The 26,134-nt window shown below is 42.0% G+C and overlaps 1 protein-coding gene, 1 long non-coding RNA gene and 1 other non-coding gene across 6 annotated transcripts; 1 reads left to right on the plus strand and 2 right to left on the minus strand.

Annotated features, from left to right (window-relative positions):
- ZBED3 (zinc finger BED-type containing 3) lies at positions 1–18,919 on the minus strand. 4 transcript variants are annotated; one of them, XM_070377243.1, is made up of 4 exons: positions 18,730–18,919; positions 17,370–17,420; positions 2,332–2,440; positions 1–1,085 (listed from the first exon to the last, which is right to left on the minus strand). In XM_070377243.1, the coding sequence occupies exon 4, from the start codon at positions 1,069–1,071 to the stop codon at positions 421–423; it is 651 nt and encodes a 216-aa protein (XP_070233344.1). In that variant the 5' UTR covers positions 1,072–1,085; positions 2,332–2,440; positions 17,370–17,420; positions 18,730–18,919; the 3' UTR covers positions 1–420. The 4 variants fall into 4 exon arrangements, with proteins under 4 accessions (XP_070233344.1, XP_070233341.1, XP_070233343.1 ...); XM_070377240.1 differs by having other exon boundaries at positions 2,332–2,445; XM_070377242.1 differs by lacking the exon at positions 17,370–17,420.
- Positions 13,054–23,827, plus strand: LOC138989360 (uncharacterized). The gene is made up of 3 exons (XR_011465546.1): positions 13,054–16,382; positions 19,095–19,161; positions 21,691–23,827. It is a non-coding gene; the product is annotated as an uncharacterized lncRNA (long non-coding RNA).
- Positions 13,962–14,099, minus strand: LOC138989637 (small nucleolar RNA SNORA47). Its single transcript, XR_011465892.1, has one exon. It is a non-coding gene; the product is annotated as a small nucleolar RNA SNORA47 (small nucleolar RNA).
- Positions 23,828–26,134: the final 2,307 nt, after the last annotated feature.

Raw genomic sequence — 26,134 nt, forward strand, 5'->3', positions numbered from 1 at the left:
TGGGGGGTAAAAATGCCTGATCCTCATTTCAATGCACACTCTACTCTGGGTTGCGGGCACATGGTGTGATAGTCCTTGGTGTGTAAGGAAGTTTCGGTCCTTTCAAAGTTACCAAAGAATGGCCATGGCTCCAAATGCTCTAGGTTCACGGGGCCAGTGGCCTCTTTTCCAAAGGCGGTCAGAGGAAAACCCCCGCCTGCGCGGATCCCACAAAACGCCACCAGCAGAGGAGGCCTCCGGAGAGGATCATGAGCATGTTCTGGTTCTGCTTCTCAAGACCCTGCATTTGGCGATTTCAACTCGGCAGAGGGTCAAGGGACTGAGATCCCGCTCCCAGGTGAGGCTGAAGACGCCGCTCCGCGGGCCACACGTGGAATACCACTGGTGGAGTGGGGGTCGGGGGGTGGGAGCGGCCAAAACCTACAGGAGGACCTTCGTGATGACGCAGCCGTCCCTGGGTTCCCCCTCGGGCTCGTCTTTGAGCGGAGCGTGCAGCGAGGGGGCCGGGGCCGGGGCCAAGGCCAAGGCGCCCTCCCGCCGGCTCACTGCCCGCTGCCGCGCCTGCAGCGCCTCCCTTTCGGCCTGCAGCTCCCGGCGCGCCTGGGCCGCCGCGCGCTCCTCCTCCTGCAGCGCCCGCCGCCTGCGCTCCAAGGCGCGCTCGCCCTGCTCCACGGCCGCCTCGCGCCGCGCCAGCTCCCGCTCGCGCAGGCTGCCCCGCACGGCCAGCGCACCCATCTGCTCGAGGAGGCGCGCCCAGTCGCCCTCGGCGGCCGCGACGGGGCCAGGGGCGGCGGGTGGCGAGCGGCGGGCGGCGCTCTCCGCCAGCTCCCGCCGGTGCGCGCTCCTCAGGTGCTTCCACAGCGCCGGGGTGCTCGCGTGCCAGCCCGGGCCGCGGCCCACTTGCTCCCCGCACAGCCGGCAGGTGGCCCAGGGGCCCGCCGCGTGGCCAGGGCGCGCGGGAGCCAGGTGGAAGTACCCCCAGGCCTCGGAGTACGGCGCCCCCAGGCGGCCCGCAGCCGCGTCCGGCCCGCCGGTCTCGTCCATGGTCACGGCCGGCTCTTCGCTCCTCATTGTTTAGGCAGCGCCTGCACCGAGGGAGACAGGGCTAAAGTTAACGACCGCAAAATTACATGTGCAACTGGACAACCGCTCCAACACACAGCTTCTAGGACTAGATTAAACCTGTGAAGAAACCATGCCTCGTTCTCACTACTGATAAAATCCTGTAGTTTGGATAATCACTTGCATTTCTTTCTCAGTTCAGTTCAGTTGCTCAGTTGTGTCCGACTCTTTGCGACCCCATGGACTACAGCACACCAGACCTCCCTGTCCATCACCAACTCCCGGAGCCTACTCAAACTCATGTCCATTAAGTCGGTGATGCCATCCAACCATCTCATCCTCTGTCGTCCCCTTCTCCTCCTGCCTTCAATCTTTCCCAGCATCAGGGTCTTTTCCAGTGAGTCAGTTCTTTTCATCAGGTGGTCAAAGTATTGGAGTTTCAGCTTCAACATCAGTCCTTCCAATGAACACACAGGACTGATCTCCTTTAGGATGGACTGGTTGGATATCCTTGCAGTCCAAGGGACTCTCAAGAGTCTTTTCCAACACCACAGTTAAAAAGCATCAATTCTTCGGCGCTCAGCTTTCTTTATAGTCCAACTCTCACATCCATACATGACTATTGGAAAAACCATAGCTTTGACTAGACGGGCCTTTCTTGGCAAAGTATGTGCCTGCTTTTTAATATGCTAAGTTGGTCATAGCTTTTCTTCCCCAAGGAGCAAGTGCCCTTGAGAAGTAAGTCTTTCTCAGTATGTATGTTCATTTGTTTATTTCAGCATGTTAATTATTCAGGGAAAAAAAAATGTTAAAGATGCTTAGGCCTTCTTTCCATAACCAGGAGTCTTTGAAATTCACTGGATCCTTACCTAACAAGTACTGAGACTAAAATTGGGAAGCCAAGCTTCCCATAAGTTTTAAAAGTGCTTTATATATATATTAGTTTTAACTAGTCTCTTTTATGCTCTTTTAAAAGAAACTGACCTTTTCTGAATAAAAGCAAGGCTCCCTTTTGAATTCTTCTCGCAGTGTTACAGAAGGAAGGAGTGGGGAAAAAGAGTTTTAGGAATGAAAATTTTGTTTCTTAGACCTTAAGTGCTAGGACTGAGCAGCTTTTAAAAAAGCTTTCAGAGAAAACTTTTTTCAAGACAAAAATATCTTTTTGTGATTTTAAAAACCATGTGCTTATGAGAAAATTGTCCTGAGTCATTAAAATGCACATCTGATTTAGAAAGCAGCAATATACAAGGCAGTTTTCTAAACTTTTACCTTCAAATGAGGCAGTGGGCAGTCTCGGTCATTGCTTCAGGGTTTTCAGCAGACCCAAGTTCTCAGGTGGAAACACTGGCGTGACTTCTGAGATCTCAAGAACCATCAGCTGTGCTAGGAGTAAATTCAGAGGACAGGCAGCCAGTAAAAGACATTCAATTAAACCGCCCTAAAAGACACTAGAAATACTAGCTAGTGCCACGACCTTCTGGTGTTCATTTTCCCGACCCTCTCATAGTTGCTCCAGTCATGAAACAAATAAAATTAGTTCTCTGTGCTGCTTATCCCAACTAAATGGCCCTCTCTATATATCTGCAAGATAAAAAGGTTGGTCAGTTCCAAGAAAAAATAATAGTTGTTTGCTTTGTCCAACAAATAGTTGTAGTTAAAGGGGTCCAAACACAACCCAATGCCTCTCATTACAAGGTCTTTTCTATTAAGAAAGCATTTCCCAATGTGATGACCTATCAAATGAGGAGGGAGATAGAAAAGGTGACATTTCTTCTTTAAAAAAATAACTTCATAAAGGGTCAAATGTATGATTCTCAACAAATCTGCTTTGGAAGTTTAAAAAATGAGAACACCTTGGAGCTCTCCTGAGAACTTATTTCATGGGGAGAATTCAGGCCAAGTTGGGAGAAGACTGGGCAGTGAGATGGCCAGTGCTCCTTCTGTCAGGGTTTGAACCAGCAGCCATGGAGATGGTGAAGTTCCAGAATCTTTTATTAAAGGCAACGAGGGATGACTGGGGGATTCCCTGGTGGCTCAGAGGATGAAGTATCTGCCTGCAATGTGGGAGACCCGGGTTCGATCCCTGGGTCGGGAAGATCCCCTGGAGACAGAAATGGCAGCCCACTCCAGCATTCTTGCCTGGAGAATCCCATGGACAGAGGAGCCTGGAGGGCTACAGTCCACGGGGTCGCAAAGAGTTGGACACAAAGATAAGAACAGAAAAGACAAGTTGATTTTTTTTAATTTATTTTTTTATTGAAGGATAATTGCTTTACAGAATTTTGTTGTTTTCTGGGCTTCCCTGCTGGCTCAGATAGTAAGGCATCTGCCTGCAATGTGGGAGACTTGGGTTCGATCCCTGGGTTGGGAAGATCCCCTGGAGAAGGAAATGGCAACCCACTCCAGTACTCTTGCCTGGAATGGATGAGCCTGGTAGGCTACAGTCCATGGGATCGCAAAGAGTCGGGCAAGACTGAGCAACTTCACTGGCTCACTGGTCAAACCTCTACGTGAATCAGTGATAGGAATACATATTTCCCCTCCCTTTTTAACCTCCCTCCCAACTCCCTCCCCATCCCCCCCTCTAGGTTGATACAGAGCCCCTGTTTGAATTTCCTGAGCCATACAGCAAATTCCTATTAGTGATCTATTTTACATATGGTAATGTAAGTTTCCATGTTTACTCTTTCCGTACATCACACCCTCTCCTCCCCTCTCCCCATGTCCATAAGTCTGTTCTCTAGGTCTGTTTCTCCATTGCTACCCTGTAAATAAATTATTTGTACCATTTTTCTAGATTCTGTGAATATGCATTAGAACACAATATTTATCTTTCTGTTTCTGAGTCACTTCACTCTGTATAATAGGTTCTAGGTTCATCAGCCTCATCAGAATTGACTCAAAGGCGTTCCTTTTTGTGGCTGAGTAATATTCCATCGTGTATATGTACCACAACTTCTTTATCCATTCATATGTAGATGGACATCTAGGTTGCTTCCATGTTCTAGCTATTGTAAATAGTGCTGCAATGAGCAATGGGATACATGTGTCTCTTTCAATTTTGGTTTCCTCAGGCTATATGCCTAGGAATGGGATTGCTGGGTCATGGGCTCCAAAATCACTGCAGATGGTGACTGCAGCCATGAAATTAAAAGACGCTTACTCCTTGGAAGGATCCAAGTTATGACCAACCTAGATAGCATATTCAAAAGCAGAGACATTACTTTGCCAACAAAGGCTCGTCTAGTTAAGGCTATGGTTTTTCCTGTGGTCATGTATGGATGTGAGAGTTGGACTGTGAAGAAGGCTGAGCACTGAAGAATTGATGCTTTTGAACTGTGGTGTTAGAGAAGACTCTTGAGAGTCCCTTGGACTGCAAGGAGATCAGCCCTGGGATTTATTTGGAAGGAATGATGCTAAAGCTGAAACTCCAGTACTTTGGCCACCTCATGCGAAGAGTTGACTCACTGGAAAAGACTTTGATGCTGGGAGGGACTGGGGGCAGGAAGAGAAGGGGACGACAGAGGATGAGATGGCTGGATGGCATCACTGACTCGATGGACGTGAGTCTCAGTGAACTCCAGGAGTTGGTGATGGACAGGGAGGCCTGGCGTGCTGCAATTCATGGGGTCGCAAAGAGTCGGACACGACTGAGCGACTGATCTGATCTGATCTGATCTGATGGTGGTTTTATTCCTAGTTTTTTAAGGAATCTCCATACCATCTTCCATAGTGACTGTATCAATTTACATTCCCATCAACAGTGCAAGAGCGATCCCTTTTCTCCACACCCTCACTAGCATTTATTGTTTGTAGATTTTTTGATGATGGTCATTCTGACCGGTGTGAGGTGATATCTCATTGTGGTTTTGATTTGCATTTCTCTAATAATGAATGCAGAGAAGGCAATGGCACCCCACTCCAGTACTCTTGCCTGGAAAATCCCATGGATGGAGGAGCCTGATAGGCTGCAGTCCATGGGGTCGCTAAGAGTCGGACACAACTGAGCGACTTCACTTTCACTTTTCACTTTCGTGCATTGGAGAAGGAAATGGCAACCCACTCCAGTGTTCTTGCTTGGAGAATCCCAGGGACGGCGTAGCCTGGTGGGCTGCTGTCTATGGGGGCGCACAGAGTCGGACAAAACTGAAGCGACTTAGCAGCAGCAGCAGCAGCAATAATGAGTGATTTTGAGCATCTTTTCATGTGTTTGTTAGCCATCTCTATGTCTTCTTTGGAGAAATGTCTATTTAGGTCTTTTTCCCACTTTTTGATTGGGTTGTTTGTTTTCTTGGCATTGAGTTGTATGAGCTGCTTGTATATTTTGGAAATTAATCCTTTGTCAGTTGTTTCGCTTGCTATAATTTTCTCCCATTCTGAGGGTTGTCTTTCTACCTTGCTTATAGTTTCCTTTGCTGTGCAAAAGCTTTTAAGTTTAATCAGGTCCCACTTGTTTACTTTTATTTCCTTTACTCTAGGAGGTGGGTCGTAGAGGATCTTACTTTGATTTATGTCATCAAGTGTTCTGCCTGTTTTCCTCTGGTCTTACATTTAGGCCTTTAGTCCATTTTGAGTTTATCTTTGTATATAGTGTTAGGAAGTGTTCTAGTATCATTCTTTTAGATGTAGCTGTCCAGTTTTCCCAGCACCATTTATTGAAGAGGCTCTCTTTCCCCCATTGTACCTTCTTGCCTCCTTTGTAAAAAATAAGGTACCCATAGGTGCATGGGTTTACTTCTGGGCTTTCTATCTTGTTCCATTGGTCTATATTTCTGTTTTTGTGCCAGTACCCTACTGTCTGGATGACTGTAGCTTTGTAGTATAATCTGAAGCCAGGAAGGTTGATTCTTCCAGCTCCATTCTTCTTTCTCAAGACTGCTTTGGCTATTCAGGGTCTTTTGTGTTTCCATAGGAATTGTGAAATTTTTTGTTCCAGTTCTGTGAAAAATGCCACTGGTAATTTGATAGGGATCACGTTGAATCTGTAGATTGCACTTGGTAGTATAGTCATTTTCACAATATTGATTCTTCCTACCCAGGAACATAGACCATCTCTCCATCTGTTTATGTCATCTTTGATTTCTTTCATTAGTATCTTATAATTTTCTGTGTACAGTTCTTTTGTCTCTTTAGGTAAATTTACTCCTAGATATTTAATTTTTTTTGTTGCAATGGTGAATGGGATTGATTCCTTAATTTCTCTTTCTGATTTTTCATTGTTAGTATATAGAAATGCAAGTGATTTCTTTGTATTGATTTTGTATCCTGCAACTTTGCTAAATTCACTGATTAGCTCTAGTAATTTTCTGATACTATCTTTAGGGTTTTCTAGGTACAGTATCATGTCATCTGCAAACAGTGAGAGCTTTATTTCTTCTTTTCTGATCTGGATTCCTTTTATTTCTTTTTCTTCTCTGATTGCTATAGCTAGGACTTCTAGAACTATGTTGAATAATAGTGGTCAAAGTGGACACCCTTGTCTTGTTCCTGATCTTAGGGGGAATGCTTTCAATTTTTCACCATTGAGAATAATGTTTGCTGTAGGCTTATCATATATGGCCTTTACTGTGTTGAGGTAGGTTCCTTTCATGCCCATTTTTTGAAGAATTTTAATCATGAATAGGTGCTGAATTTTGTCAAAGGCTTTTTCTGTATCTATTGAGATTATCATATGGTTTTTACCTTTCAATTTGTTAATATGGTATATCCCATTGATTGATTTGCATATATTGGAGAATCCTTGCATCCTGGAATAAACCCAACTTGATCATGGTGTATGAGCTTTTTGATGTGTTGCTGAATTCTGTTTGCTAAAATTTTGTTGAGAATTTTTGCGTCTATGTTCATCAGTGATATTGGCCTGTAGTTTCCTTTTTTGGTGTTGTCTTTGTCTGGTTTTGGTATCAGGGTGATAGTGGCCTCATAGAATGAGTTTGGAAGTGTTCCTTCCTCTGCAATTTTTTGAAAGAGTTTTAGAAGGATGGCTTCTAAAACTTCTCCTGTGAAGCCATCTGGTCCTGGGCTTTTGTTTTTTGGGAGATTTTTGATCAGAGCTTCAATTTCAGTGCTTGTAATTGGGTTGTTTATAATTTCTATTTCTTCCTCGTTCAGTCTTAGAATATTGAACTTTTCTAAAAATCAGTTTTTTGGGAGATTTTTGATCAGAGCTTCAATTTCAGTGCTTGTAATTGGGTTGTTTATAATTTCTATTTCTTCCTCGTTCAGTCTTAGAATATTGAACTTTTCTAAAAATCAGAGCTTCAATTTCAGTGCTTGTAATTGGGTTGTTTATAATTTCTATTTCTTCCTCGTTCAGTCTTAGAATATTGAACTTTTCTAAAAATCAGTTTCTTCCAGGTTATCCATTTTATTGCCATGTAATTGTTAATAATAGTCTCTTATAATCCTTTGTATTTCTGCACTGTCTGTTGTAACCTCTTTTTTCATTTCTAATTTTGTTGGTTTGATTCTTCTTTTTTTCTTAATGAGTCTGGCTAAAGGCTTGTCAGTTTTGTTTATCTTCTCAACCAGATTTTAGTTTTATTAATTTTTACTATTGTTTCTTTCATTTCTTTTTCATTTATTTCTGCTCAGATCTTTATGATTTCTTTCCTTCTACTAATTTTGGAGTGGTTTTTTTTTTTGTTGTTGTTGTTGTTGTTCTTTTTCCCATTGTTTTAGGTGTAAAGTTACGTTGTCTATTCGATGCTTTTCTTGTTTCTTGAGGTAGGATTGTATTGCTATAAACTTCCCTCTTAGAACTGCTTTTGCTGCATCCCATAGGTTTTGGGTTGTTGTGTTTTCATTGTCATTTGTTTCTAGAAATTTTCTGATTTCCCTTTTGATTTCTTCAGTAACCTGTTGGTTGTTTAGAAATGTGTTGTTTAATCTCCATGTGTTTGTGTTTCTTACATTTATTTTCCTATAATTTATATCTAGTCTGCATTGTGATCAGAGAAGATGCTTGACACAATTTCAATTTTCTTAAATTTACTGAGGCTTGGTTTGTGAACCAAGATGTGGTCTATCCTGGAGAATGTTCCATGTGCACTTGAGAAGAAGGTGTATTCTTCTGCATTTGGATGGGATGTCCTAAAGACATCAATGAGATCTATCTCATTAATGTATCATTCAAGACTTGTGTTTCCTTATTAATTTTGTTTTGATGATCTGTCCATTGGTGTGAGTGGGGTGTTAAAGTTCCTACTATTACTGTGTTACTGTCAATTTCTCCTTTTATGTCTGTTAGTGTTTGTCTTATGTATTGAGGTGCTCCTATGTTGGGTGCATAGATATTTACAATTGTTATGTCTTCCTCTTGGATTGATCCCTTGATCATTATGTAGTGTCCTTCCTTATCTCTTGTAACTTCTTTATTTTAAGGTCTATTTTGTCTGATATGACGATTGCTATTCCAGCTTTCTTTTTCTTCTTATTTGCATGGAATATATTTTTCCATCTTCTCACTTTCAGTCTGTATGTATCTTGAGGTCTGAAGTGGGTTTCTTGTACACAGCATATATATGGGTCTTGTTTTTATATGCATTCAGCCACTCTGTGTCTTTTGGTTGGAGCATTAAATCCATTTAAAATTAAAGTAATTATTGAATATATGTTCCTATTGCCATTTTCTTAATTGTTTGGGGTTGATTTTGTAGACTGTGGTTCAGATCATGAACTCCTTAGTGCCGAATTCAGACTGAAATTGAAGAAAGTGGAGAAAACCACTAAACCATTCAGGTATGACCTAAATCAAATCCCTTAGGACTATACAGTGGAAGTGAGAAGTCGATTTAAGGGACTAGATCTGATAGAGTGCCTGATGAACTATGGCTGGAGGTTTGTGACATTGTATAGGAGACAGGAATCAAGACCATCCCCAAGAAAAAGAAATGCAAAAAAGCAAAATGGCTGTCTGAGGAAGGCTTACAAAGAGCTGTGAAAAGAAGGGAAGCAAAAAGCAAAGGAAAAAGGAAAGATATACTCATTTGAATGCAGAGTTCCAAAGAATAGCAAGGAGAGATAAGCCTTCCTCAGCAATCAATGCAAAGAAATAGAGGAAAACAAGAGAATGGGAAAGACTAGAGATCTCTTCAAGAAAACTAGAGATACCAAGGGAACGTTTCATGCAAAGATGGGCTCAATAAAGGACAGAAATGGTAGGGACCTAACAGAAGCAGAAGATATTAAGAAGAGGTGGCAAGAATACACAGAAGAACTGTACAAAAAAGATCTTCACGACCCAGATAATCACGATGGTGTGATCACTCACCTAGAGCCAGACATCCTGAAATGTGAGGTCAAGCAGGCCTTAGGAAGCATCACTATGAACAAAGCTAGTGGAGATGATGGAATTCCAGTTGAGCTATTCCAAATCCTGAAAGATGGTACTGTGAAAGTGCTGCACTCAATATGCCAGCAAATTTGGAAAACTCAGCAGTGGCCATAGGACTGGAAAAGGTCGGTTTTTTCATTCCAATCCCAAAGAAAGGCAATGCCAAAGAATGCTCAAACTACAGCACAATTGCACTCATCTCACACGCTAGTATGGAGAAGGAAATGGCAACCCACTCCAGTATTCTTGCCTGGAAAATCCCATGGATGGAAAAGCCTGGTATGCTACAGTCCATGGGGTTGCAAAGAGTCAGACACAACTGAGCGACTTCACCACACACTAGTAAAGTAACACTTAAAATTCTCCAAGCCAGGCTTCAGCAATACGTGAACCGTGAACTTCCATATGTTCAAGCTGGTTTTACAAAAGGCAGAGGAACCAAAGATCAAATTGCCAACATCCGCTGGATCATCAAGAAAGCAAGAGAGTTCCAGAAAAACTATTTCTGCTTTATTGACTATGCCAAAGCCTTTGACTGTGTGGATCATGATAAACTGTGGAAAATTCTGAAAGAGATGGGAATACCAGACCACCTGACCCGCCTCTTGAGAAACCTGTATGCAGGTCAGGAAGCAACAGTTAGAACTGGACATGGAACAACAGACTGGTTCCAAATAGGAAAAGGAGTACATCAAGGCTGTATATTGTCACCCTGCTTATTTAACTTCTATGCAGAGTACATCATGAGAAATGCTGGGCTGGAAGAAGCACAAGCTGGAATCGAGCTTGCAGAGAGAAATATCAATAACCTCAGATATGCAGATGACACCACCCTTATGGCAGAAAGTAAAGAGGAACTAAAAAGCCTCTTGATGAAAGTGAAAGAGGAGAGTGAAAAAGTTGGCTAAAGCTCAACATTCAGAAAACGAAGATCATGGCATCTGGTCTCATCATTTCATGGCAAATAGATGGGGAAACAGTGGCTGACTTTATTTTTCTGGGTTCAAAAATCACTGCAGATGGTGATTGCAGCCATGAAATTAAAAGATACTTACTCCTTGGAAGGAAAGTTATGACCAACCTAGACAGCATATTAAAAAGCAGAGACATTACTTTGTTAACAGAGGTCCATCTAGTCAAGGCTATGGTTTTTCCAGTAGTCACATATGGATGTGAGAGTTGGACTATAAAGAAAGCTGAGTGCCGAAGAATTGATGCTTTGAACTGTGGTGTTGGAGAAGACTCTTGAGAGTCCCTTGGACTGCAAGGAGATCCAACCAGTCCATCCTAAAGGAGATCAGTCCTGTGTGCTCATTGGAAGGACTGATGTTGAAACTGAAACTCCAGTACTTTTGGCCACCTGATGCGAAGAGCTGACTCATTTGAAAAGACTGTGATGCTGGGAAAGATTGAGGGATGGAGGAGAAGGTTGAGATGGAGAGGATGAGATGGCTGGATGGTATCACTGACTCGATGGACATGGGTTTGGGTGGGCTCCGGGAGTTGGTGATGGACAGGGAGGCCTGGCGTGCTGTGGTTCATGGGGTCGCAAAGTCGGACACGACTGAGCAACTGAACTGATTTTGTAGATCTTTTTTCTTCTCTTGTATTTCTTGACTATATAAGTCCATTTAGCATTTGTTGTAAAGCTGGTTTGGTGGTACTGAATTTTCTTAACTTTTGCTTGTCTGAAAAGCTTTTTATTTCTCAATCAATTTTGAATGAGATCTTTGCCAGGTACAGTAATCTTAGTTGTAGATTTTCCCCTTTCAGTACTTTAAATATATCCTTCCATTCCCTTCTGGCCTGCAGAATTTCTGCTGAAAGATCAACTATTAAGCATATGGGGTTTCCCTTGTGTGTTACTTGTTACTTCTCCCTTGATGCTTTTAATATTCTTTCTTTGTGTTTAGTCTTTATTAGTTTCATTAATATGTGTCTTGGCATGTTTCTCCTTGGGTTTATCCTATATGGGACTCTTTGTGCCTCTTGGATTTGATTGATTGTATTTCATTTGTTTTGCTTTATTCTGCTCTTCAGAAGTTATTTCCACCATTTTATCTTCCAGTTCACTGATTCGTTCTTCTGCTTCAGATATTCTGCTGTTGATTCCTTCTAAAGTACTTTTAACTTCATTGTGTTGTTTGTCTCTGTGTGTTTATTCTTTTATTCTTCTTCTTCTGCTGCTGCTAAGTTGCTTCAGTTGTGTCCGACTCTGTGCGACCCCACAGACGGCAGCCCACCAGGCTCCCCCGTCCCTGGGATTCTCCAGGGAAGAATACTGGAGTGGGTTGCCATTTCCTTCTCCAGTGCATGAAAGTGAAAAGTGAAAGTGAAGTCGCTTAGTCGTGTTCGACTCTTAGCGACCTCATGGACTGCAGCCTACCAGGCTCCTCCATCCATGGAATTTTCCAGGCAAGAGTACTGGAGTGGGGTGCCATTGCCTTCTCCTAATTCTTCTAGGTGTTTGTTAATTAATTCTTGCATTTTCTCCACTTTGTTTTCAAGGTTTTTGATCATCTTTACTATCATTATTCTGAATTCTTTTTCAGGTAGTTTGCCTATTTCCTCTTCATTTATTTGGACTTCTGTGTTTCTAGTTTGTTCCTTCATTTGTGTAGTATTTCTCTGCCTTTTCATTATTTTTTTTTTTAACTTATTACATTTGAGGTCTCCTTTTCTCAGGCTTCAAGTTGAATTCTTTCTTCCTTCCAGTTTCTACCCTCCTAAGGTTGATCCAGTGGTTGTGTAAGCTTCCTATAGGGTGAGATTTGTGCTGAGTTTTTGTTTGTTTGTTTGTTTTTCCTCTGGTTTGTATTTTTGTTTTGTTTGTTGTTTAGATGAGGCGTCCTGCACAGGGTGCTACTGGTGATTGGGTGATGCCGGGTCTTGTATCCAAGTGGCTTCCTTTGTGTGAGTTCTCACTATTTGATACTCCCTAGGGTTAGTTCTCTGGTAGTCTAGGGTCTTGGAGTCACTGCTCCCACTCCAAAGGCTTGATCTCTGGATCTGATTCCACAGCTGCTCGGCTTCCTGCCTCAGTTGTCCCAGCTCATTCATCCTTGAATTTCCTCACAGCAGAAACTAACAAATGAAAGCCCTGGAGGGAGCTGGGGCCCGCATGGACTGGGGGTATGGAGGTCAGCTGGGTGCTCAGCAGTCCCTGGCATGCACAGCTAGCATACAGAGCACTGTGCACTGCAGAGACCAGCACCATGGAGATCCCCCGACCACAGCCAGGCCCGCACCCCCACCAATCAACTCTGCGGCGCCATGAGTTGCTTTAATAATAGTATTTAGTGAAGCTTTTAATTCAGTTGCTCGTTACAGATGCAGTATAGTTTTCTAAGTCTCATTTTTTTTTTCCCCCACCAAGTAATTCCTCCGAGATTAGGCAGGATATTTAACATTATCTCTTGACTTAAAAAAAATAAATAAATTTACCAGAATCATCAAAAAAGATAAGTACCAGGCCTCTTTTAACAAGAGGCCTATTTATATATATAGGCCTATTTATATATTTATATTTACCTTTTATATATTTATATATCTATTTAATATACCTATTTATACCTTAAATATACCCATTTATCTATTTATATATCTTCTGATATAATAGGCATTGATTTGAATATGACAATTAATATAAAAAGTCTTAAGAAATTAAAGGCTAAATTTCCCTCAAGAGATTTACTAAACCACTAAACCCCCAAAGCTGGAGCGGTGGGATGAGAGGGGAGTTACAGACCCCTTCAAGAGTAACTTTTTTTTATGTTAGTAAACATTATGTTTAGTAAACAAAGCCAGATTTTAGTTTTAGACTTTTTTTTTTTGGTAATCAAACTTTACCTTAAGTTTTTTCTACATTTCTTTTTTTAGAATTCCATTTCTTCTAAATTAGAATCTTATCTTTCCAGAGTACACCACTTTTTTTTTTTACTACTAGAAGTACACAAAAGTGGAGATAATAGAAAATAGTAGTACTTTGAGTCCCTGGTGGCTCAGCTGGTAAAGAATCTGCCTGCAATGCAGGAGACCTGGGTTGGGAAGAGTCCCTGGAGAAGGGAAAGGCCACCCACTCCAGTGTTCTGGCCTGGAGAATTCCATGGACTATACAGTCCGTGGGGTCACAAAGAGTCGGACACGACTGAGTGACTTTCACCAGGACTCCCTATATTTATAGGCCAAGAGGTTTAAAGTTTTTGTATAGTATCAAGACTATTGTTTTGCATTCTTGAGATTGCATGCTTTCTTGAGATTGCATGCTTTCTTGAGATAGGGGTTGAAAATGGTATATAAGCTTCAGATTCTCCTACCTGTGCCAAAGTCTGAGAGCTATTATTACTGATATGCCCCTACAAGTGCTGGAGGTGACCAATTACTGTCTTGCTTTATCTCCCTATAAGATGTCTCTGGGTTTCTTCAAAATCTGGGAGTGCCACATATAGGAGTGCCATCTGTTCTAAGATATAAAGTGGAAACAGGGGTCAGAAGCACTGATTTTGATTATTTAATCCTTTGGATTTAGTGGAGTGCTCATCTGAGCCAGGGACAAGCAAAACCACAAGTGTCGGCCAACACAGTGCTGCCCCTCTGGGGGCGGCAGAGGGACTTCCTCTGCCTCTGCAGGCCTTCGCTCTCGGAGGTCTTAACCAGTGGAAGGCAGCATGGTTCAGAACTGCCTCACCTTCTCAGTCCTCCGACAACAGCTACTTTCTCTCTCAAAAGGGTCTTCTTTTAACACTTAAGTCTCTAAAGAGTGACCAGCAGTAACTGTGGCCATCAACCATTCCTAGGAGAGCCTTCCTAGCTCTGCCATGCAAGCCCTGAGCTCATTTCAACCATCCCTACAGTGCAGAGTGAGAGAAGCTCTGGGCTTGAGAAGTCTTAGAATTTTCAGCCACAACCATAATACACAAAGAGCTCTTACAAACTGGGAAGAAACAGACAAACAAGCCAGTTGAAAAATGGGCCAGAGATGTGAGTAGCTGAGTGACTCAAGAGCAAAATCAGATGGCCAGGAAATTTGTGAAAAGATGCACAACATCACTTATATTAAGTCTGTTGTTAAATCTCTTACACTAACACAAATGAAGAGGTCTATCAGCCGAAGCTGGAAGGGAGGCTGAGAAGAGAGTATACTTGTGCATTCCTAGTGGAGATGGGAAGGCTTTTAGGAAAAGCAATCTGCAATTTCTATTAATTAAAAATAGATATCATCAGGGATCCAACTCCTGGGCATCTATTCTGTATAACTAAAAAGGACCAGTATGTAAAGTAACATGTATTAGGATGTTTGTCATAGGGTTGTTTAGAATGGCTGAAGACTGAAATCAAAGGAATGCCTATCGGCAGGGGAATGGCTCGGTAAACAATGTGTAGTCACCCTGGGGATTATTATGCCACCATTAAAAAGACTGGATTGGAGCTCTGCCAGAGAGATTTCTGGAATAATGTTTTGGGAGAAAAGCAAGATGCAGAAAAATGTGTATATTATGATCTTGTATTAAATAATAAGTAGAACTGTATAGGGTATACAGATTTTTTATATATATGAAGCAAAATAGGGAGACACACTATGGGTTGAGGGGGTAGCAGCTGATGTGAAAGGAGAAGGGGAAGAAGTAAAGACAAGGGCACTAAGGAAGCGTGCAGGTGGTCATGTGTCTACGTTTAGGCAGAGTTATGTATATGGCAGAGTCTATATTTATATTCATGTATAAATAATAATTGTATAAAACAATCCTCAAGCGTGTGAGTCAGGCAGGCCTAGGTAGCTTTAACTCTGCAGGTTGGAGGGGACAGTCCCATGGGGTATAGTGTGCTCCCATCTGGCCCTGGAGGGGTCCCAGTGTGTGAGCTAGCTTCGAGCGGGTAGTTCGCTGTCCCTTGCCTGGGCAAAGGGAGATCTATATCCAGAGAATGGGGGGGGGTACCGTGGGAGGGTACCCCACATCACTCATCTCCCTGGCAGAGGGCAGGCACTCAGGGGACACTGCATTAAACAAAATGAGCCTGATCTTATGCTTCTTAGCCCCAGCTCACCCGAGTCCTCCATCTCCCCATCTGTCAGGGGAAATGGTAAGATTAGGTACCCCTAATAAACTGGTAGCTGAAATCAGATAATGCAAGTGATGTCACTACTGGACTCACCAGTGCTGCTGCTGCTGCAGCTAAGTCACTTCAGTCGTGTCCGACTCTGTGTGACCCCATAGACGGCAGCCCACCAGGCTCCCCCATCCCTGGGGTTCTCCAGGCAAGAACACTGGAGTGGGTTGCCATTTCTTTCTCCAATCGCCAGTGCTATAACATTTCAAAATATGAACAAAAGGAAGCTCCCAGTATTTACTGCTCACACATGCTCACCTGAAGATCTTAGTGGCTAAAAGGCAGTGCTGTTTTTCTTTTTAACATTTTGTATACAATAGAGGAGGTAGTTTAAGTAAGAATTCTGAGGATTTTTTTTTAATACAAAAGGTAAATAAAAAAGAATCATAGATCCACTTCCCCATCATCAACCAAATTTACTTTCAGTTCCTCAGTTGATCTTCCTGCAAAATAGGAAGGTAGAAGATAATATAGAAAAGTAGAAGATAATATAGCAAGGTAGAAGATAATATAGGAAGGCCTAGTTTGCTGGAGTCCTGTGATGTGCATTTCTTCCTTACTGATTACCCCCCAAAACCAAATATCTATTAACTGATATGGTTAGGTTAAAAAAAAGAAAATGAAAATTTAAAAGTTCTCTTCGTTTTCCTTAAACAAATTTTAAACTATCAGAAATATGCCCATGAATGTGATTATTTGACTTAGGTCCATTCACTCCATCCACTCTTTCATTCAAACTCTTCTTGTGTATCTGCTCAGGGCCAGGCATGTGCTTGCCACCCAGGATACCAAGAGGAGAATCACATAGCCCCTGCCCTCCAGAAGCCTGCCATCTGGTGAGGAGAGATGCTTCAACATGCTAACGCCCATGACAAAGGTCAGAGCAGTGTTCACTCATGAGGACTGGGGAGGGGTGGGTTCGGGACCCTAGTGCGAACGTTCATGCAGACACCCCTGCTTAAGCATCCTTTCCCTACCTTGCTCAGGGTACAACAGTTACTAAAACACATCACCATAGAGCTGAATCTAAAAAATAAAGCTGCAGTTCTTTAATTGTATAATCTGGCTTCCAAGCTCATATTTTAAATAAAATTTCTTCAAGCTAAATAAAAGCTCTGCTAGCATGAAATTAACAGTGGAAAATTTTGAATCCAATTTCAGGCAGAAAAAAAAAACTGGAAAAAAGAGTAGACTTTAGTTATTTGAAAAAGGAAAAAGTGGTGTTGATGGTATGATGCTTCTGAATTCTCCTTTGATGAGTTTTCATTCTATTATCTATTAATTGGAAGGGGTGATGTCTAAGCTGGTGGAAGATAAGACATTTGTGTTAATTACCTCTGCATTTGATGGTCTCTGAAGAAGTTGTATTCTTTTAATAATTTATGAGATTAAAACCTAGATTTCTCAGTATGATCTCCCAGAATACCAATATAGAGAATAAGGGAAGAGATTGCAATCTGGATGAATAATTTGTGTAAATAATGGTGTAAACACACCATGAATGACTATAACATTGAGAATCACCCCGTAAGCCACCCATGGAAGTTAATTTTATTATTTCATACTTAAGCTTTACACATACAATATATCAGGCAAGCTAAAGGCCAAAGAACCAGGCAATGTTCTCAAAAGGAAATAACAGATGAATTAAAGCTCTGTTTGTCCATCCAGGGTTAATCACTTTAGGTGGATTAATCCAGCAGAGTTATAAACAAGTATGTGCAGGTTGAGCCTGGCTGGATCTTAGGTGAGAAATTCACTCTAATGTGAAAGCCACACAGACTTGTGTGAAAACACTAAAAGCATTTTTATCCACCAGTAACTTTAATCAAAGCAGAATATAATAATTAATACAAATAATTACCTGTGACAATTGACGTATCAAGGAAACAATTCATCCTTTAGCTGTCCATCTCTGTTGAAATATTAATTTACTACCATGTATTAATCTATTTATAAACATATCCAGACAATTAGAAAAATTAGTCTGTAGTCAGCAGACTGAAGGCTTAAATAAATAAAAAATGCTTCCAAACTGTAAAGGATGGATACCTCGGTTAGGGAATTGAGTGAAAAAGTTTAGAAAAATGTTACACATGGAGTGTAAAAACTATACTGGACCCACAACTAATTAACTGGTATATCGAGATAGTCTCTAAATGTCATAAACCCAAATCTGAGATACCTCTACCATTAGCTAAAAGGCTGAGCAGCATTATTAATGCATTTTTTAAATGAAAATCTTCCCTAAAATGGACCTTTATTTCAGGCCTACATTACTTTATTTAATACATTTGTTCCTAAAAAGAAGGGTGCTGATCCATTTTCATCTTGTAAAATGCATAATTTAAATGAATTAGAGGGATGTAAGATTTTAATTACCCGGTTTTGGCTCTTGACTTTTGCATACTTTATTGTATACTTTTTCATTATCAGTTGCCTCAAGCTATTTTTAGTCCAAAAAAAGTATATGAATAATTACATTAATGAAAAGTCCACCAAAGGATTACCCTAGTAATGTCCATTTATCAAGCTAATTTCTACAAGTTTATTTTAAAAAGCATTATCGTTGTAGTCTTGGCTAATTAGAAGTTCTTATGGTGGCAGGTACTTATTTTTTTTCTTTTAAGGAGGGAAAAATAACTTTGCTGGGTAAACTTCGAGCATTAGGTTAGCGTAAGTGATTAGAGCAAACTGCTCCTGTCTGTTCCGAAAGGATCAGAAAATCCCTTTGTTTGAGCACGGTAGGGACAGGGGTCTTTGTTTGAGTATCTAGCTTGCATTCAGTTTCTCGCCCAAGTGGGAAGAAAAGTCTCAGTCAGAGAAACGGCCCCAACCATTTGTCCTGACTACAATAAGGCAACTTTAATAAGGGGAGAGTACAATATTTTTGATATTCCTAAATAACTTTTTTTTGACGAGAGATGGTAGAGGAGCAAAATGAGGTGCACAAAGAAACTGCACGAGGCCTTTACGCAGAATCCCGGGTCCAAACGCATCTTTTACGAAGACGATAACCCGACCACCGCCGAGGGCAGGCCGGCACCTGGCGCACCCGGTCTGAGCGTCGGCGGGTCGCGGCTCCTCTGCGGGCCCCCGGGGCCCGGGGCTGGTCCCCAGCTCACCCCTCCATCCGGCCCGGCCCGGGGGAGCCTCCCGCGGACCCCGCCGCTCCCCCGCCCCGGGAGTCCGCAGTCTCCCCGTGGGCGCGCGCCCACACTCACCCCATCACCTCTGAAGCGGGCGGTGGGCTGGGAGTCGGGGATGGCAGAGCCCCTCGGGGCTCCTCGCAGACATGTTGTCCTGTGCGGAAACCTCCGCGCGTCCCCCTTAAAGACACAGCGCTCCGTTCAGGAGCCTGGGCTGGGAAGGGGGCGTGGGTGAGGACCTGTTGTTGAAAGGGCTGGAAAACCACTCCCAAACCGTCCAAGTCCACCAGCGACAGACTTGCGTTTGCCCAGGTTTAAAAAGGATGCAGTAGTTTAGTGATTTTTTTACAAGTATAATTACACTTTTATATCTTTATATTAATCTTCCAAGACCTGGGTTCCTGGGCTTGAGTCTCTGAGTGTAATTTTCATCCTTTCAGGTTCAAGGTGTGTGATGGCACAAGTTGTCGGAAGAAATGCCCTGAACTAAAGTCTGGACAGATAAAGGTAGGGCTCATTGGTGTTCACGAAAACCTAGTAATGTTAGCATGGTGTATCCGTCAGTTTTGGGTGGATTATGCTGAGGTAACAAACAACCCCTACAACTCAGTGATTTACAAAAACAAAGGTTCATTTCTCAATCAAATTACATCTGCTGCAGGCAGCTTTAGCTCTACTCCACCACTGTTTTGGCTTCCAGGCTCCAGGTTGAAAGATCAGCTTTTGAGGGGCCATGCTGACTGTGTGCTGGAAACAACCTCGAGGGAGGAGGAGTCCTAATTTAGTGTTTGCTAATTCCATGATGTAAATACTCACAACCATGAAGGACTTCGGGTCACTAATGGTTTAACAAGTGACTTGCCAAGTTTCTGGACATGTAACAATCAGCTCTTATAAACCACTGGCGCGTGCTGCTCCTAAAACTGGAAACAGTTCACATTCCACATACCTAAGTTCCGCTCGCTTCAGTTCTACTCACATTCTGTTGACCAAAGCAAGTAACTTGACAAAGCCACTCAGTGGGGCCAGAAAGTATACTCCTCTTATAAAGACTTGCCAGTCATGTGACAATGGGCAGAGATTGTACTGTCCTTTTAAAAGAAGTTGAGTAAATAAATAACCCTGAATATTCACTGGAAGGAGTGTTGCTGAAGCTCCAATACTTTGGCCACCTAATGTGAAGAGCCAGCTCTTTGGAAAAGACTCTGACGCTGGGAAAGATTGAGGGCAAGAGAGGAAGGGGGCTGCAGAGGATGAGATGGTTAGGTAGCATGACCAACTCAATGGACAGGAATTTGAGCCAACTCTAGGAAATAGTGGAGGACAGAGGAGCCTGGTGTGCTGCAGTCTTGGGGTCACACAAAGTCAGACACGACTTAGCAACTCAACTACAACAAATAACTGGTTACAATGATACAATCCATTTTACTTACTTTGGTTCAAGTAATTTTTTTAAACCTCATTATTTCCATAAACTAGAGTTTATTAACAATCCATTAATGGGATTTCTCCTTACCATTCCAAGAATGATGTCAGAAGAAGAAACTGGTTGGATGTCTTCAAGGGGATAATTTGCAATGTGAATATTAGCTATTAGGTTACTACTTTTCTTTTCTCCCAAAAGATGCCCATACTTACCACTGTGGACATCTGATTAAAATAATTGCTGGTATAAGTGAATCAGATTAAAGGTTATCTCTTATTCATCATTTAATTAATTAATCACAAAATTTAATTAATTACAAAGTTTATTGTACCTGATGATCCTTTTAACAAGAGATCTTATCACTTTGAGTACCTTAAAAATCCATTTGACCATATAGTGAGACACATGGTATTTTTGTTAGTTCTAGTTAGTGCTATTTGAGTAAGAGTCTTAATTAAGACAACATTCCTGCCCTCAAGAAGAGTTTACTCCAGTGAGACAGACAAATGAACTCCAGGAAGAAAGTGAAAAATATTGTAAAAGGAGACCTTCTTGTGCAACACTAAACTGAGAACAACTATATCTTCCTGAAAGTGGCAACATTTAACCAAGAAAGAAACCTGTCTTTTCCGTGTCCAGGTCCACAAGCAACAGACTTGTGTCTGCCCAGGTTTAAAAATGATGCAGTAGTTTAGTGACTTTTCCCAGCATCAGGGTCTTTTCCAGTGAGTCAGCCCTTCGCATCAGGTGGCCAAAGTATTGGAGCTTCAGCAACAGTCCTTCCAATGAATATTCAGGGTTAGTTTTTAATTCAGTGTTTAAACTTTCTAATAATCTGAAATCTCTTGTAGTTTTAAATTAAAATTTAAATCAAATTATAAAATACATCTCCCTTGCCCCACACTCTTTGTTCAAATTTCAACAAGAAAAACACTCTTTAGTTCTTATTTTGGTGATAACCGTTTCCCTTTCATCGTGCTGTTAATGATAAATAAATAAGAGGATCTCGTTTCTGTCCCCTGCCCTGGAAGTTGGCAAAGCACAAGCACTTTCATTGATAATGCAGAATATTCACTCTTTAGATTCTTGCCAGAGATTATAACTTTCCAATCTGCTAGCTAATCCTTATCAAAAGTCCAGTTTGAGAACATTACTTATGGATGTTGCTTTAAAGACTTGAAATTATAGAGCTGTGTACCTAAACCACGCTCTTTGTATGCATCCTTCCTTTATGTGCTTTTGGCCTCTAGCTTTCTTTTCTTAGATGTTTTTGTCTGGTTTTGGTGTCAGAGTAATACAGTCTTACAAATGAATTGAGAAATACACCTTCCTCTTTCATAATTTTGAGGATTTTGTGAATAATTGGTGTTCTTCTTTAAATGCTTCTTGGAATTTAACAGAGAGGCCATTTAGCCTGAGTTTTTCTTTAAGGGGAGTGTTTTAAATGACTAATTCAATTTCTTCACCGGTTGTAGGTCTTTTAGATTGTCAGTTCATTCTTGAGGAAGTTGTGGTAGTTTGTATCTTTCTAGGAATTTGTCTATTTCATTCAAGTTATCTAATGTGTTGGTGTACAGTTGTACATAGTATTTCTTTTTAATTACTGTAAGGTTGGAAATGCCAGGCTGGGTGAAGCACAATCTGGAATCAAGATTGCCAGGAGAAATACCAGTAACCTCAGATACGCAGATGACACCACCCTTATGGCAGAAAGCGAAGAAGAACTTAAGAGCCTCTTGATGAAAGTGAAAGAGGAGAGCGAAAAAGTTGGCTTAAAGCTCAACATTCAGAAAACTAAGACCATGGCATCCGGTCCCATCACTTCTTGGAAAATAGATGGGGAAACAATGGAAACAGGCAGAGACTTTATTTTGGGGGGCTCCAAAATCACTGAAGATGCTGACTGCAGCCATGAAATTAAAAGACGCTTACTCCTTGGAAGAATAGCTGTGACCAACCTAAACAGTATATTAAAACGCAGAGACATTACTTTACCAACAAAGGTGCGTCTAGTCAAGGCTATGGTTTTTCCAGGTGTCATGTATGGATGTGAGAGTTGGACCATAAAGAAAGCTGAGCACTGAAGAATTGATGCTTTTGAACTGTGGTGTTAGAGAAGAATCTTGAGAGTCCCTTGGACTGTAAGGAGATCTAACCAGTCCATCCTAAAGGAAATCAGTCCTAAATGTTCATTGGAAGGACTGATGCTGAAGCTGAATCTCCAATACTTTGGCCACCTGATGCAAAGAACTGACTCATTGGAAAGACCCTAATGCTGGGAAAGATTGAAGGCAGGAGGAGAAGCGGACGACAGAGGATGAGATGGTTGGATGGCATCACTGAGTGGATGGATATGAGTTTGAGTAGGCTCTGGGAGTTGGTGATGGACAGGGAAGCCTGGTGTGCTGCAGTCCATGGGGTCACAAAGAGTCGGACACAACTGAGCAACTGAACTGAACTGAGAGCAGTGGTTAGCAGAAGCCTACAGTTTAGCTGTCTTAGAGAAAATTTGGAAGGTAGTTTGAGGAGCTGAGGATTAGGAAAGAAGGGTATGATCTAGCTACTTTTAATGCTGACATTAATAAATACAATATGGATCCAGGTTTTGTGGTGCTTGAAAGTTTATACTGTGTTGAGGACCCAGGTACTCTAGGCACTGGGGACATAAACCCATTAAATCATTGATTTAATGTATACGATTTACCCTGAATGACTGCATCCCATCCTTTTAACATATTATTCCCCAAATGGCAGCTTAGCTGAAACTTTAATAGGCTATCCTAATGATCTATCAGGCAATGTACATGTGTTACCAGTTCAGTTCAGTTGCTTAGTTGTGTCCGACTCTTTGAAACTCCATGGACTGCAGCATGGCAGGCTGTTGGGGGCCAGCGTGAGGCACTCCGCCCATGGCAAAGGTCATGAGGAAGGAGGCTCGACATATGCAAAGGCGGGATCGAGCCTCAGGAGTCCCCCTGGAAATCCTCGAGCATCTACCCCCATAACCAGAGCCTGCCTACCTTACTACTTTGTGCTCTCACCTACACCTCTGACTTTACGGGGGGCTGTCTCCCACCACCTCTTTCAGAGAAGGAGTTAACTTAGAGCTCCAGTTAATAATAATTCCTGGGTGTGACAAGAGTGTTTTAACCTACAAACTCCTCTGAAGGTTCTCTAGCCTGCCTGACAGGCTTGTCCGGCCACATGTGATTGCTCACAGCCTCCCAACCGTGAGAGGCACGAGATGCTTTAAACCTTCTAAAAACAGGTTCCTTAGAAAAGTTAGAAAACCATTAGTATAAGTATAGTGGGCTGATTAGAAATTGTATTGGTGAAGGGTTTTTCATTTATTGAGCCAATGTTTGCTGCTAAGTCTCCATATCTCCTGCCCTTACACACATTAATGAATATATAAAAGAAATAAGTATTAACCTTTGATATTAATCACGTTAGACCTTAGGCTAAGTAAATTCTTTCCTTAACTAAAACCCACTACACCCTCACCCTATAGGAATGTAACTTTATTTGGGTAGCATCTGTTTTAAGAATAATCACCCCTGGAGAAATAAGTGTCCTGGTTGACTGACCGCTGTCACAAGGAGAGGGTCATAAATTGTCAGCAGGCCCCCTGGCCAGAAGATGATGTAACACCCCTAAGACCTCTGTATACATTTGTATGAAGCACCTGACTTTGATAAAAGTCAGGACTGCTGACCCCACGTGACTTTTGCATAACATCTCAGTGTATAAAAGTAGACCATGGAAAATAAAGAATTGGGGTCAGTTCCTCAAAAGACTGGTTTCCCCATGTCTCTCTCTCTCTCTCAAACTCTGGCTGAGTCTCCATCTGGAGTGCAGAGCCCGCCATGCTTACTAATTATGCCTGGGCTTCTAAGATCCGACCAGGGAGGCCTCAGTGTCTCCTCTCCTTCGGGAGAACGGAAGGATGCCTGCAGTCTACGTAAGTGGTGCAAACTTCTTGTCTTGAAGTTTTATTGGTTTCCCACGTAAACCAAGCTACTCAGCTTTTCTCCACTGAATTTTCCTGCTGAGCTATCCTCATTCTATTACTCTTTATATCTCTAATTAATATCTAATTGAAGCTATTGTATCCTGATCCTCGCCAACGCCGTCCCTGCTTCAAACTCCCTGGATCAGCCGGGGCTGGACCCTGGCAGCAGGCCTCCCTTGTCCATCACCAACTCCCGGAGTTTACTTAAACTCATGTCCATCGAATTGGTGATGCCATCCAACCATCTCATCCTCTGTCGTCCCCTTCTCCTCCCGCCTTCAATCTTTCCCAGCGTCAGGGCCTTTTCCAATGAGTCAGTTCTTCACAAAGTATTGGAGTTCTGGCCAAAGTATTGGAGTTTCAGCTTCAACATCAGTCCTTCCAACGAACATCCAGGACTGATTTCCTTTAGGATGGACTGGTTGGATCTCCTTGCAGTCCAAGGGACTCTCAAGAGTCTTCTCCAACACCACAGTTCAAAAGCATCAATTCTTAAGAGCTCAGCTTTCTTTATAGTCCAACTCTCACATCCATACATGACTACTGGAAAAACCATAGCCTTGACTAGACGGACCTTTGTTGGTAAAGTAATGTCTCTGCTTTTTAATATGTCATAACTAGTTGGGTTAATATGTCATAACTGTCTAGTTTGGTCATAATTTTTCTTCCAAGGAGTAAGCATCTTTTAATTTCATGGCTGCAGTCACCATCTGCAGTGATTTTGGAGCCCCTCAAAATAAAGTCTGTCACTGTTTCCACTGTTCCCCCATCTATTTGCCATGAAGTTATGGGACCTGATGCCATGACCTTCGTTTTCTCAAAGTTGAGCTTTAAACCAACTTTTTCACTCTCTTCTTTTACTTTCTTCAAGAGGCTCTTTAGTTCTTCTTCACTCTCTGCCATAAGGGTGGTGTCATCTGCATATCTGAGATTATTGATATTTCTCCTGGCAATCTTGATTCTAGCTTGTGCTTCATCCAGCCCAGCGTTTCTCATGATGTACTCTGCATATAGGTTAAATAAGCAGGGTTAAATATAACGTATGTTATAGGGTCAGCCAAAGCTGCTGAATAAACCATTTTCCCCTTCACCTGTTCCTCATCTTAATTCATCAGAGGTGAGAATCCTCATCCTAATGCCACAGCACACCAAGGGTTCTCATCACTTTACCTACCACTGGAAATGAAATTCTTGTTACTATCTGATGGGTAAATAATCCAGTTCCAGAAAACCATCTTGAGGTTTGGAGATTCATAGGTTTTAAGTTTCTGCTTTCTAGGGCCACTCTGGTATCTACTTTTTAAACTTGGGTTCCCTAAATTCAGGGGCTTCCCTGGTGGCTCAGACAGTAAAGAATCTACCTGCAATTCAGGAGACCAGGTTCAATCCCTAGGTTGGGAAGATCCCCTGGAGAAGGGAATGGCTACCTCCTCCAGTATTCTTGCCTGGGGAATCCTAGGGAGAGAGGAGCCTGGCAGGCTGCAGTCCATGGGATTGCAAAGAGTTGGGCACAACGGAACAATACCACTCCCTAAATTAGTAACTAAAACAAAAACTAGGGTGCAGGTAGCTTGAGAGGTAACCACAGGATGATGGGGAAGCATGGAGAGTAATAAAAGAAATGTGTGCCAGAATAAAGAGTCTTTGTTTTGTTAACTGTAAGTAATTGTGTGCCTTTCAAATAATGTTTTCATTTTATATTTATAATCGTGAGTGTAACAAAAGGTATTCCCACATGGTGAACTGTTTTCGACCCTCACCTCTAGGTTTTTCAGACCCAACTTCTTCATTTTTTTAACTTTACCATTTTCTGTCAGTTAATGTGAGGAAAATGTTACTATAGACTTTATTTCATTGGTTGACTTTTGGCTTGAAGACTCAGGAAGTATTTTAAACTTACCTTTGAAATGTAACATTTTCACTACCCCTATATATATGAGTGTGAGTCTCTTTTGGCTTGAAACAGTGAGCTAAGCTTGGAGTTTATCCTGAAGGCATGCAAGAGAGGTACATAGTAAGATTTATATTTTAAGCATACCACT

This window comes from Bos mutus, chromosome 10 (assembly GCF_027580195.1).
Source record: "Bos mutus isolate GX-2022 chromosome 10, NWIPB_WYAK_1.1, whole genome shotgun sequence".
Lineage (NCBI taxonomy): Eukaryota > Metazoa > Chordata > Mammalia > Artiodactyla > Bovidae > Bos > Bos mutus.

What these genes read in the sequence shown, in the direction of transcription:
- ZBED3 (XM_070377242.1), bottom strand. Translation starts at nt 1,071, where the DNA reads ATGAGGAGCGAAGAGCCGGCCGTGACCATGGACGAGACCGGCGGGCCG.